Source organism: Salvia miltiorrhiza, chromosome 3 (genome assembly GCF_028751815.1).
Source record: "Salvia miltiorrhiza cultivar Shanhuang (shh) chromosome 3, IMPLAD_Smil_shh, whole genome shotgun sequence".
NCBI lineage: Eukaryota > Viridiplantae > Streptophyta > Magnoliopsida > Lamiales > Lamiaceae > Salvia > Salvia miltiorrhiza.
In genome coordinates this window covers 60,993,487-61,005,759 of record NC_080389.1, presented here as the reverse complement: position 1 = coordinate 61,005,759, position 12,273 = coordinate 60,993,487, and the positions used below count along the sequence as shown (strand labels likewise).

The 12,273-nt window shown below is 34.2% G+C and overlaps 1 protein-coding gene and 1 pseudogene across 2 annotated transcripts; both read right to left on the bottom strand.

The window, feature by feature from the left end:
* Positions 1-332: 332 nt before the first annotated feature.
* LOC131015129 (patatin-like protein 2) lies at positions 333-3,386 on the bottom strand (annotated as a pseudogene).
* A 2,249-nt stretch (positions 3,387-5,635) lies between these two features.
* On the bottom strand, positions 5,636-10,425 carry LOC131015128 (patatin-like protein 2). 2 transcript variants are annotated; one of them, XM_057943382.1, is made up of 7 exons: positions 10,219-10,425; positions 9,972-10,150; positions 9,396-9,618; positions 9,074-9,235; positions 6,208-6,510; positions 5,948-6,123; positions 5,636-5,847 (listed from the first exon to the last, which is right to left on the bottom strand). In XM_057943382.1, exons 1-7 carry the CDS (start codon positions 10,351-10,353, stop codon positions 5,784-5,786), a joined length of 1,242 nt encoding a protein of 413 aa, XP_057799365.1. In that variant the 5' UTR covers positions 10,354-10,425; the 3' UTR covers positions 5,636-5,783. The 2 variants fall into 2 exon arrangements, with proteins under 2 accessions (XP_057799365.1, XP_057799366.1); XM_057943383.1 differs by having other exon boundaries at positions 9,396-9,570; positions 10,219-10,421.
* Between the last annotated feature and the right edge of the window lie 1,848 nt (positions 10,426-12,273).

Below are 12,273 nucleotides of genomic sequence, written 5' to 3'. Positions count from 1 at the left end.
AAAGTGTGTATTTTTTATAGATGATTTGAGAGAAGTGGATAGTTTGATACATGCATTACCACTAATTTTTTTTTAATTATATGAAAATTTTAAAAATTAAGAGAAGATATCTATCTTTTACATATATAATTAAATTCAACACTAACATCCTGCTAGTAAATCTTAATCTCGTAAAGGATCATGCATTAACATATCATTCATCTTGTCACGCCTTGGTTTTCCTTCTTTCCGTTTTAATTTTAACTGAATCTTTTAAAAACATTGCTCAAGCGTCCAAATTGATTTTCAAATGGCCACACAAAGGAATATAATTCATGAAAAATCTGGAAAAATAAAATAAAAAGTGTACATTGAAATCAAACAACAAATTAACAAGTGAGGTAGTAATATATATTTACATAGCCAATAATCTACATACGATTATAAAACTAACAATTTTTTTGCGCTGAGCCCGTCAAACAGTCCGCGGTGTTTATTCTATTACATTATTTCGGGCTTTTCTTATTAAGAAGAAATAATATTTTTATATAGGAAATGACATATAAATTATTGAGCATTCAACAAATTAATTATCATTTTGCACACGAACTTCAAAATCTTCATTAAAATTGCTTAACTATTAAATATTTTTCATTTTGCATACTCGTCCACTTTTCAGCCAAAGCTTGAAACGACGTGGTTTTCATCCCACTACACAATACAATGTCGATTCTATTTTTTCATATGGTCATATTTATGTCGCGTCATGTCACCGCAACGAAAAAAATGAAAGAGTATGCAAAATGAGAAAAAAATAATAATAATTGAATAATTTTAATAAAGATTTTAAAATTTATGTGTAAAATAAGAATTAGTTGAAAATTCAATAATTTATACGCAATTAATTATTTTACGTATGTTTAATAAATATCTTCATGATCTCCTTAGTTAATCTGATGTTTGTGAAGTGGACCCCCCTCGTATCTTCTGTTCATCAGAAAGGATTTTCGCAAACCTGCATTATACATTATACGAATTAAAGAAAGTTTCCAAAAATATCAAAATAATTCAAATAATTATTAAATACTCAATATATTACTTGATCAAAGCATCCTGATTTGTGCCTCCATTAGGTATAGGCTCCGAAATTCCAGTTTGCAGATTAACTCTCGAAGCTGGCTTCTGCAACAAGTTTTCCCCAATTCTCACCAGCTCATCCAAATTCGCCGTCGTCGTAACATCAATGGAGGCCGCCGTCCCCGTCAGCGTATCATCCTGCATTACAAATCCAATATGTAATTCATCTTCTATTCTCTTCTCCTATTTTTCAAATATTAAGTGCAGGAATTAAATTAATATTTACTTGAACGCGGAGGTAATTATCTTCCGATTGAAGCGACTGGAAAACTACTTGCAAGAAGTAATCCACCATGTCTTTGCTCGATTGGTTGTAAACGTCGATTATCGGCGAGGAATTCCCCTGAATCAGCCAGCTGAAGATCCCCCATTTTGCCGCCATCTCCGCCGTATATTTCTGCTCCTGCTTCGCGGATCCTGTGCCCAGCGAGATCACCAGCAATTTGTCGAAGTTGAGAGGCTGAACTGGGAAGAAATCATGGGAAGCTTCTCGCCGTTTCTTTCATGACTTCTCTTATCGCCACCAATTGTCTGAGAAAATTAAATATTTTCCAGTTTCAGACAATTTTGGAGCGTTGAAGACTGAAGCAATTTTAAAATTGGGATATATATATATATACCGGGTTGTTAGCAGCTACGCCGCCGTCGATGAGATTGAAATCCCAGGGCTGGCCGGAGTCGTCGGCGTTCGTGAAATGATGCGCCGGAAAGAAGGTCGGCGCGGCGGAGGTGCCGATGCATATGTCGGATAGTAGCGCGTCGATGTAAGGCGAATTTTTTATCTGCATCAACAATAAATTATGGTCATGCAACAATTAATTCCACATTTAGATCTTAATCTGGGGTATGTTTAAATTTGGAATATTTGGATCATTCACAAAGTAGTAAGTATTATTTAGGTTTTGACTTTTTGAAAGAGAATTTAATTAGTTATGAAAAAACAAAAATGCTGTTGCATCATGCATGCATCTGATAGGCTGGAAACTTTGATTATTCAACTAATTAATAATTATATATTGCAATCCTAACTGTATTCTCAATTCAAAAGGTTCAAATACACTTCATTAATTTGCCGCTAATGATTTATCCTAAAGAAATAGTAATTAAGAGTGAAGATCCAAGTATTGATCATTAATTTGATATCTTTCATGATTTAAACCTGATCGAGTTTGAATTCTAATGGGAGTGAAAATTTCACCAATTAACTGAATTACTATTATACATGCATTGCAATTAATCAGCTTGTTCAACCCTATATACTAACTTATTCGTTATTATTATTTTATCACGAAAATAGTCATATTCACTATAACCAAACTCCATACATATATATGTATATAACACCGAAAAATAAACACGTTGAAAACGAAAACTTTTATCGTTTAATCCGTCGTTAAAACACAAACACACAGAAGACAGAGACCTCGTAAGAGGAGAAGATAGTTGGCTGCATGAGCTTGATATCAAAGGTGGGGATGACAACATCGGTTAAGGTGTGATGCATACGGCTCTCTCCTAAACCATCCCTCAACAATTGCTGTAAGTACTTCCCATTGTATTTGGGCCCTCCCAATTGGCCAAGCGTGCTTCCAAATGATCCAAGTAGCCTACAAAAAACCCTACATATAAAAATAAAAACAAAAAAAAGAGAGATGATATGATACTACACTATATGTAACACTATTTAGAAAGCAATAATTAACATACTGCTGAAATATCTTAGGGTCCATTGGTCACGTAAAACGGGGCAATATCTTTAGCTTGGTACAACGGTCGATTATTAGCATCCGGCGCCGCCAGCATGGCCGTCATCAGCCCTCCCGTGCTCGTCCCCGTGATGACATCGAAGTAGTCCGCAATTCTAGCATCTTCGCCGTCCAATTTCTGAGCATCCCAAACGTTATATTATTAGTTTTGCACTCGTGCGATGCATGAAAGATATTATGTTAATTATAGGAATAGGATTTACCTGGAGCTCGGATTCGAGAAACTCGAGGATCTTGGCGGGGATGATGCCCCGAATGCCGCCTCCATCGATGCTAAGAATCGTTATGAGTCTTCCATTAGTTGGTGGTAGGATTTTCTTGAACGAAGATGATGATGCCATTGCCCCTTGAATTGAATGTTGAAGTCTCTCTTAATTTTAATTCAATTACTTCTCTAAATATGAAATAATCACAATTCTAGGGTTTGTATTTATAGAGACGAGAATTCTCTAATCAATTAGGAAACTTGTTCAAGAAATTAATCATGATGTCCACACGCATCAAAATTGAGACGATTTCTGCGTAATTAATTAAGAAATCCTAGTGGTTCGATCATGTAAGAATGTAGATAAAATTTGGGTATTTTTAAATGCTAAAACACGACTAATCACGTTTTGGCAGCTAATAGGATTATCGAATTAGGTTGACTTGATATATAAATACAATAATAAATTGGCAGGTGATTCAAAATATTATTTTCATTTTGATCGCTTCAGATACCTAGCTTTATTTTTAAAGCAGTTAACTTGAGCCAATTTTTTTATGATCCTTTACATCATGACTGGCACGGTTTGTGAGACTGAATTTAATTATTTTTGTTCAAACTTTCTTTGTCACAACTTGTCGCTATAAACGAATTAAACTTAATAATACTACTTCTGACTTCAACATTTATGATCAAACTAGAAAGTATTAATGAATTCATGTTCATCAACTTATCATTTTAAGATCAACCTTATTTGTACAACAAAATGATATGCTTGAATTAGTATGTTGTGTGTTTTTGAAAATTACTTTTTATATAGTTTCTAAGAAAATGATGAGACTCCGAATTTAAATATGTATTTACTTAATTTGTTTCATTAGATTAAACTCAAACTTAATTTAATAATAAACGATCGAATTGATCTCTTATTTCACAATACTTAATTCGACTCGACTTGATTCATTCATCTCCAGACCACCATCGTCGCCACATAAACCCTAACAGCCCGCAGCAACCCAAGTTCAGATGCATCAATGCGAGATGAACACACAGAAGCGATCACGTAGGCATGAAATTTTCGAACCCTAGAGAGAGAAACCCTAAATTAGACTATTTTTCTCACTTTTAATTTTTTTAAGATAACGACTATGTATTGGTATTAATTGCTGACCAAATAGTTGGGCTTTCTATGCTTGGACGCAGCCTTGCTCTGGGCCGCCATACGCCACGTCATGCACTCCCTATGACGTCATAGAGGGCCCACTTAAGACAGCGTGTTCTAACTTCTGCTTCAACTTTGCCACGCTGAATGTTACTCCATAAAATACAATTAAAATACTACTCCCTCCGTGTCCGCAATATCGTTTCCATATTGTGAACGGCGCGAGTTTTAAGAAAAGTAAATAGTGGATATGTAGTGAATGAAGTTTGAGTCCCACTATTATTATGAGTGAAAGTTTATAGACCATGTTTCTATAAATAGAAGTGGAAATAATATCGCGAACGGAGAGAGTATAAGATAGTAATTCCCTCAAAAAAATATTTATAAGACAGCTAGATAGTTCGTTTCGTCACACCAAAGTTTTCTTAAACGATTAACTTATTATTAAGAGCACATTTTTTTTTTCAAGATTTGAATAGTTTTTCTCTTTTTTTTATTCCTCAAAAAAATTAATTGTGTTTATTATTTAGTACTTTTTGTTATTTATTTTTGCACGTCGCACGTAGACGTCGTTGTGGACCTCATGGTTTGGGCCCTACTATTAATTAATCCGTAGCCCGATTAGGAATAGGAGTCGTATTACTAATAACTACATTATACATGCATATTAATCCCTTTCGATAGCACTGTCGTAGATTAGGTGCTATATATATTAAGTAAAACGTTGCTATATTTTTCTATTTTTAAGTTAAGAAATAATGTCATATTCCATTTAACTTCATTAAGTTTCCAAATATATCTTGGACAGATATGTGATTTTAATTAACTAATATAAATAGTATATACATACGCGACTATTTTCACGATTAATTAAAATCACAAGATATGCTTGTGAGCGTTACTCCAATAAGCTTGCTAAGTTGCTATCATGAATGCCATGTGGTTTTGGGTTTTTGTCATGTTTGAAAAGAGGCAAATCGAATAGCTCATGGTCTAACAAATTTTAATATTTTTTTTATAATGTAATAATTTAAAAGTCGAGTTTTTCATCCCAGCTCCTAACTATTAGATACATTGTACATCGGGATTAAGAAGAAATCTTACGTGTTTTTCTTAAAAAAGAATTAAAATCGTAATATATACCAGGAACATAATTCTAACTCTAAACTGAAACCCAAATGAAACATTTTTGTTTATCTTTTTTAATCTTTTCAACATATAAGAAGAGGGATTTGAATTGATCAGTTGAAATGATCCCGTGATTCAGTTCAGTCCCAAACGAAATATTATATAACTTGCTAGCTAAGGTCATGGATCGCAAAATCGATGAATTTCACGAAAACAGAAATAATATAACAAAGAAAAATAAATAAACCATGACAATAATAGTTTAAGTACTCTTCCATATATACCAATTACTAGGAAGTATTATTTCAAACAAAAGAAATAATAAATCTTCATATATACTGAACTGAGAGTTATTAAATTACATATTACAATCAATAATATAGTAATAATATAAATATCATCCCCTCTAGTTTTTCTGCAGTGATTTCGACTGCCGGAATTTCTGTTCATCAGAGAGCATTTTTGCAAACCTGCAGTACATTATAAAAAAAAAAACATTAAAAAAAAGAAAGAAAAGATATAGGTATACCTTACTTAAAAAATATTGAAAATATTGAGTAAATTAATTACTTAATCAAAATATCCTGATTTGTGCCTCCACCAATAACAGGCTCAGTATTTCCTGTTTGCAGATTAATTCTGGAGAAGGGAGCGTTCAGCAAACCTTCCCCGATTCCGACGAGATCATTCAGATTATCCTCCGTCGCAACGTCGACGGCGGAGTTATCTCCGGTTAAATTATCTGCCTGCGCGTGCAGTTATTACAAATTCATTAATATTTGTGAACAATTATATTTGAAGTGGAAATATATATATATATATATGGATACCTGAATGCGGAGATAATTCTGTTGGGAACGAAGAGCCTGAAATAGCACAGATAAGAAATAATCGACCATATCTGCGCTTGCTTGGTTGTAGATATCAATTATTGGTGTGGAATTTCCTTGAATGATCCAGTTCACCACCCCCCATTTCGACGCCATTTCTGCTGTGTATTTCTCCTCCCGTTTGGCGTTTCCTGTGCCCAGCGAGATCACCAGCAGCTTTGTGCAGTCCAGAGGCTGAATAGGGAAGAAATCTTCGCTCCCTCTCACCACTTCTTTTGTCACTTCCCTCACTGCAACCAACGTCTGCAACGAAGCGCACCTCAGTTGGTAAGACGCTTCCCTTAACTCCATCCAGCCATTAGGTCAATATCATATTTCTCACAATTTTATTTTTCAAATCGAGCATACATTACAACACCTCAGTTGGTAAGATGCTTCCCCTGACTCCATCCAGCCATTAGGTCATATCATATTTCTCACAATTTTATTTTTCGCATCAAGCATACATTACAATTTTAAATGTAACAAAATTTACTTATATTTTTAGGTGTTAAAGTAGATATATATTTGAGTGTAGTTAAACTTTATTATATTTAAAAATGTAATAAATTTTATACATTGTCATTAAAATTTGTGTTACTACACTAAATTTTTTTATTGTAGTAATAATTAATTAGTCTATAATTTGTTGGAATTGTGTTAAAATGAAAGTGGGGATTTTGTCCCACATTGGTTTTGCTATCAAAGTAGATGGAGACCCTTAGGCTATTTAAGGAGTTCCAAGGTCTTTGATACAAATGCACCAATCACTACCTTTAGTCTTGTGATTACTTCTAGTTTGAAATTCCTTGCTCTTTATTTTAGAGGGGTGAGAGGTTTTCAAAGGCTTGTAAGAGTGTAGTGGTTGTGAGTCGAGAGGGTGAGAAATACTGTGTGATTGTAGAAATTTATCATATAGTAATTTTTAAGTGGGTCGTGGTTTTTTCTCCGGATTTGGAGTTTCCACGTTAAATTCTTGTGTTGTTAAATTGTGTCTATTTTTTATTCTTATTTCTTGCTTCTACCAAGTTTGGATGGGGAACTGATTTCCCAACAATTGGTATCAGAGCCTGGCTGAGGTCTCTTGATATTCCAAGTATGCTCTGTGGTTGCAGCATTGTCTGATCTTCCACATCAGAAAGGATTTCTTGAGAAAGATCCGGGCGGGGTGTCTCTTGCGAGACGACTGTTCATTTTGGTGGAGAAGCGGTACGTCAAGTCAACTTCAAGTCCAAATGAAGTTCGACGTGGAGAAATTCGATGGAATAATAAATTTTGGCTTGTGGCAAGTGCAAGTCAAGGATGTGCTGATACAATTTGGGTTACACAAGGCCCTGAAAGGAAGTCCGAGTGCAGTCAAAAAGCCCGGTGCAGATGATGACGCAAACAACAAGTCCGGTATGAGAGATGAAGATTGGGAGGATCTGGATCTGAAGGCGGCAAGCACAATTCGTCTCTGCTTGGCCAAGAATGTACTTGCAAATGTACATGGGATTTCGAGTGCGAAGGAGCTTTGGGAAAAGCTGGAAGCTCTGTACCAAGCAAAAGGCATCTCGAATCGGTTGTATTTGAAGGAACAATTTCATACCTTACGGATAGATGAAGGTGTGAAGATTTCAGATCACTTGAGTATTCTCAATGGCATTATCTCTGAACTGGAGAGTATTGGAGCGAAAATTGAAGATGAGGATAAGGCGTTGAGACTCATCTTGTCTCTTCCACGTTCCTATGAACACATGAAGCCAATATTAGTTTATGGGAAGGAAACTCTGGTCTTTGCTGAAGTCACGGGCAAACTTCTTTTGGAAGAAAGAAGGCTGATGAGTGAAGGACGTCCTTCATCGGAAAATTCAGCAATGGTGGCCTTTAGCAGAGGGAGGAAGAAAGACTCCAAGGGCGTTGTTTGTTGGAGGTGCGGAAAACCCGGCCATACGAAGCGAAACTGTCCAGGTGGAGCTCGTCAAGGTGGAGCGGATTCGGCAGAAAGCTCCGAACAAGCAGCTAACATCGTGTTTGATGATGTCCTTTGAGGACATGAATATCCTTATGGCATGTCCAATGGCCATGATAGAGGATGTGACGATGTTAGTTGGACCACATGTGCATGGTTTTTTGGCATGGATGCAGGTGTGTGGTGAAAAGTATGTCGATGGCTGATGACTTCTAGGAGGGCCAAAAGCTAGAAGGTTGCACCAAAATTTCAGCAAGGTTTTTTCGACATGTGCCGAAGTAAAATTCTTAGAATGGTTTATTCTAAGTGTTCTACTCATTGGTGGAGTAGGTTTATTCTCTTTTGAGGATGATGGTTCTTTGTGATAAGAATCATAATTGTCGGTGAAGACAATGGTGTTTTTCTTTCATTTTTAACAAGGTGGAGATTGTTGGAATTGTGTTAAAATGAAAGTGGGGATTTTGTCCCACATTGGTTTTGCTATCAAAGTAGGTGGAGACCCTTAGGCTATTTAAGGAGTTCCAAGGTCTTTGATACAAATGCACCAATCACTACCTTTAGTCTTGTGATTACTTCTAGTTTGAAATTCCTTGCTCTTTATTTTAGAGGGGTGAGAGGTTTTCAAAGGCTTGTAAGAGTGTAGTGGTTGTGAGTCGAGAGGGTGAGAAATACTGTGTGATTGTAGAAATTTATCATATAGTAATTTTTAAGTGGGTCGTGGTTTTTTCTCCGGATTTGGAGTTTCCACGTTAAATTCTTGTGTTGTTAAATTGTGTCTATTTTTTATTCTTATTTCTTGCTTCTACCAAGTTTGGATGGGGAACTGATTTCCCAACATAATTCGTGTGTGTGTGTGAGAGAGAGACAACTACGTACCGGGTTGTTGGCAGCGACGCCGCCGTCGATGAGATTGAAATCCCAAGAGTGGCCGGAATCATCGGTGTCGGTGAAATGATGGGGCGGGAAATATGTGGGCGCGGCGGAGGTGGCGATGCATATGTCGGATAGTAGCGCGTTCTTGTAGCCCACATTCTTCACCTGCTTCATAAATGCTCATTAATTATCCTAATTTTTTTTCTTAACTTCTGTATATAAATTACTCGATATATGAAAATTAAGCATAGCTCATTAATTCTTCAATTGATTAATTTCCCATGCAACAAATGCAAAAAACGTGAGAGATGAGAGAGAGAGAGACCTCGTAGGAGGAGAAGATTGTGGGCTGCATATTCTTGATATCAAATGTTGGTATAACAACTTTGGTTAAGGTGTGATGCAGCCGAGTCTGACCCAAAGCATCCCTTAATAACTTACGTAAATATTCACCGTCGTATTTGGGCCCCACTAATGCACCCACTGATCCCAGCAGCCCACTGCAGCTTAAACAACAATCCCATTTCATCCAAATCTTCTTACAGCTTCTAAACCATCAGATAATGCATCAATTCAAAGAGTTTTGAAAGTTTTTTAATTAGGATAGTACCTTATTTGGAAAATAGGACTAAAAATTTTGAACTTGAAAAATTGACATTAATTAATAAATTAATGCGCCCACATAATAATCTCTATCTAAGAGTTTAGGGCTTACTCGGAATTAAAATGGCCGAAAATTAGTCGAGAATTGTCTTATGGTGAATTACTTTTTAATTAGTGTCCTATTTTTATCGGCTCAAAATTTTTTGTCATAGTTTTCAAATCTATCTAAGTTACTATCCTAAAAAAAATGAAAATAAAATTTAATATAATAACACGACAAAAACATTAACATGCATGCCTCTTTGGGAAAATCTTAAGTCCATTTTGTACATAAAATGGAGCAATATCTTTAGCAGCGAACAAGGGGCGGTTTTCAGCATCAGGAGCCGTCAGCATGGCCGTCACCAGCCCTCCGGTGCTCGTCCCCGCGACCACGTCGAAGTAGTCTGCAATTCTTGCATCGTCGCCGTCCAATTTCTGATCATTGATTCCACTTCTCAATTTACTTTAATTTTTTCAAGAAAAAAAAAATATTCTGGATTTACCTGGAGTTCGGATTCGAGGAATTCGAGGATCTTGGCGGGGATGATTCCTCGAATGCCTCCTCCATCGATGCTCAGAATAGTGACTAGTCTTCCATTAATTGGAGCTCGGAGTTTCTTCGAGGAAGATGTAGTCATGGGAGATGACAAATTATAACGTAACAATCAATTTATGTTGTAGATTATGAAGATGATGAAAAGGATGAAGAAGTTATGAGTATTTAAAGAAGAGGTCCATGCACGTACTGGCTAGCTAGCTAGTTTAAACTTCTATGATAAATTGGTGCTTCAATTCACACGCTATTGAGAGGAAAGTTTCAGTGGTTTGATTTTGTAAAATTGGTGCTAAATCTTCATTATGTTAATTGACAAATTAAATTAAATGCTCAAGGCCAGATCATGTTACTTGGGCAACCAGCTTTTCTTTCTATTGATCTCTTGATAGGATTAATAATTGAATTTGCTGCTAATTAATTAATGTATTTGCTAGTAACTTTATCCTTAATTTAACAACAAATTGAAGCGCAACTCAATTGGTAAAACTAGTGTACTTTGTACATTATTTTTCATTATAGCATATAAAATGGTCTTTATATTAATTATTTTAAAATTTTATTTTTATTTAACTAAAATAAATTGCTAGTACTGTTCAAACTATAATAATCTTAACAATTTTTGTCAGTTATATGTTAATTTTTTGTTGAGAATTAAAACAGATTGTCTTTTTATATAAATTTTTATGTGATGAAATAACATAAAAATTGAGGTTGGAGATTTTAGAAAAATAAGAAAATATTTAGGTAAATTTAACATAGAATATGATGAAGGATTGACACATCTATTTATTGTTAATCGGATATAGGAAAACCATCTTATATATGAACATCGTCTCATTCGAACCTTACAAAACTTTTGAGCATTATCTTGTCTGTAACTTTTGGCCAACTAAATAGTTTTTTTTAATCAAAATTTTAATCTAATTTGACTAATTGATCAAATTAAATTGATAGTGCAAATATATAAAGGATCAGATATTACACAAGTACGTATTTATATAGTCTTTAGTCATGATGGAGTTTAATTAAAAATTAATGTGGATAAGAGATACTATGACTTATGAAAAAATGAGAATGAAGGAGAATAGAGATTTTTGAAAACAGTATATGGTGTAGTTTACTTTTTATTCCAACCATTAATCACGTTGCATTATATAAACATTTGACTTTCTATGATAATTTTGAAGAAAATAGTTATTGATATTAAATGTATAAAAAATATTGCATTATATAAACATTTGACTTTCTATGATAAATTTGAAGAAAATAGTTATTGATATTAAATGTATAAAAAGTAACGGTTATGATTATATTTTGTACGTTTATATTTTTTTTGGATTTAAGAGGCATGAAATATGAAGGATTTAGAAAATTAGAAATATAAGCATTCTAGAGTGTCACCTAAGATAGAGAATGATTGTAAGTTCTTCAACATATAATCCTTTAATATATTAAATAGATAGATGCTTCCCCTCTACCTAATAGGTCGAGAATTCGGGTCACTAATAGAGAAAATGGAGAATCACTATTGATCTTTTAAAAAAAGGTGAAAAAAACACTTTATTCTTAATTTGTGCATCACACAGGCGAAATTAGTACTTATAAAGATAATAAACTTTTAAAGCTTAGATTGTAATTCTGTAAGTTTCTGACCTCAGTTTTAGCATTTTTTTTTATTGTTTTATAAATTACCTCAACTTTACTTTATTTTTTAAATATCATAAACTTTTCAAAATTTATTTAATTTTGTTTTGCATGTATTAAAAATTTCGGCATCGGATATTTGACTAGTGACTAGCTAACTCACCTGTAAAATATATTTATCTCCTTCACTACAATAAAATTGTTTAGTGATACAATTTTAGTGATATCGAGAGTTGCATCACAAAATTTATTACATTTTTAAGTGTAATAAAGTTAATTACACCAACACATGTGTTTATATATTTTAGATACATATAAAAATATAATTTTTTTATTATTATTACAAACATTTGTGTTG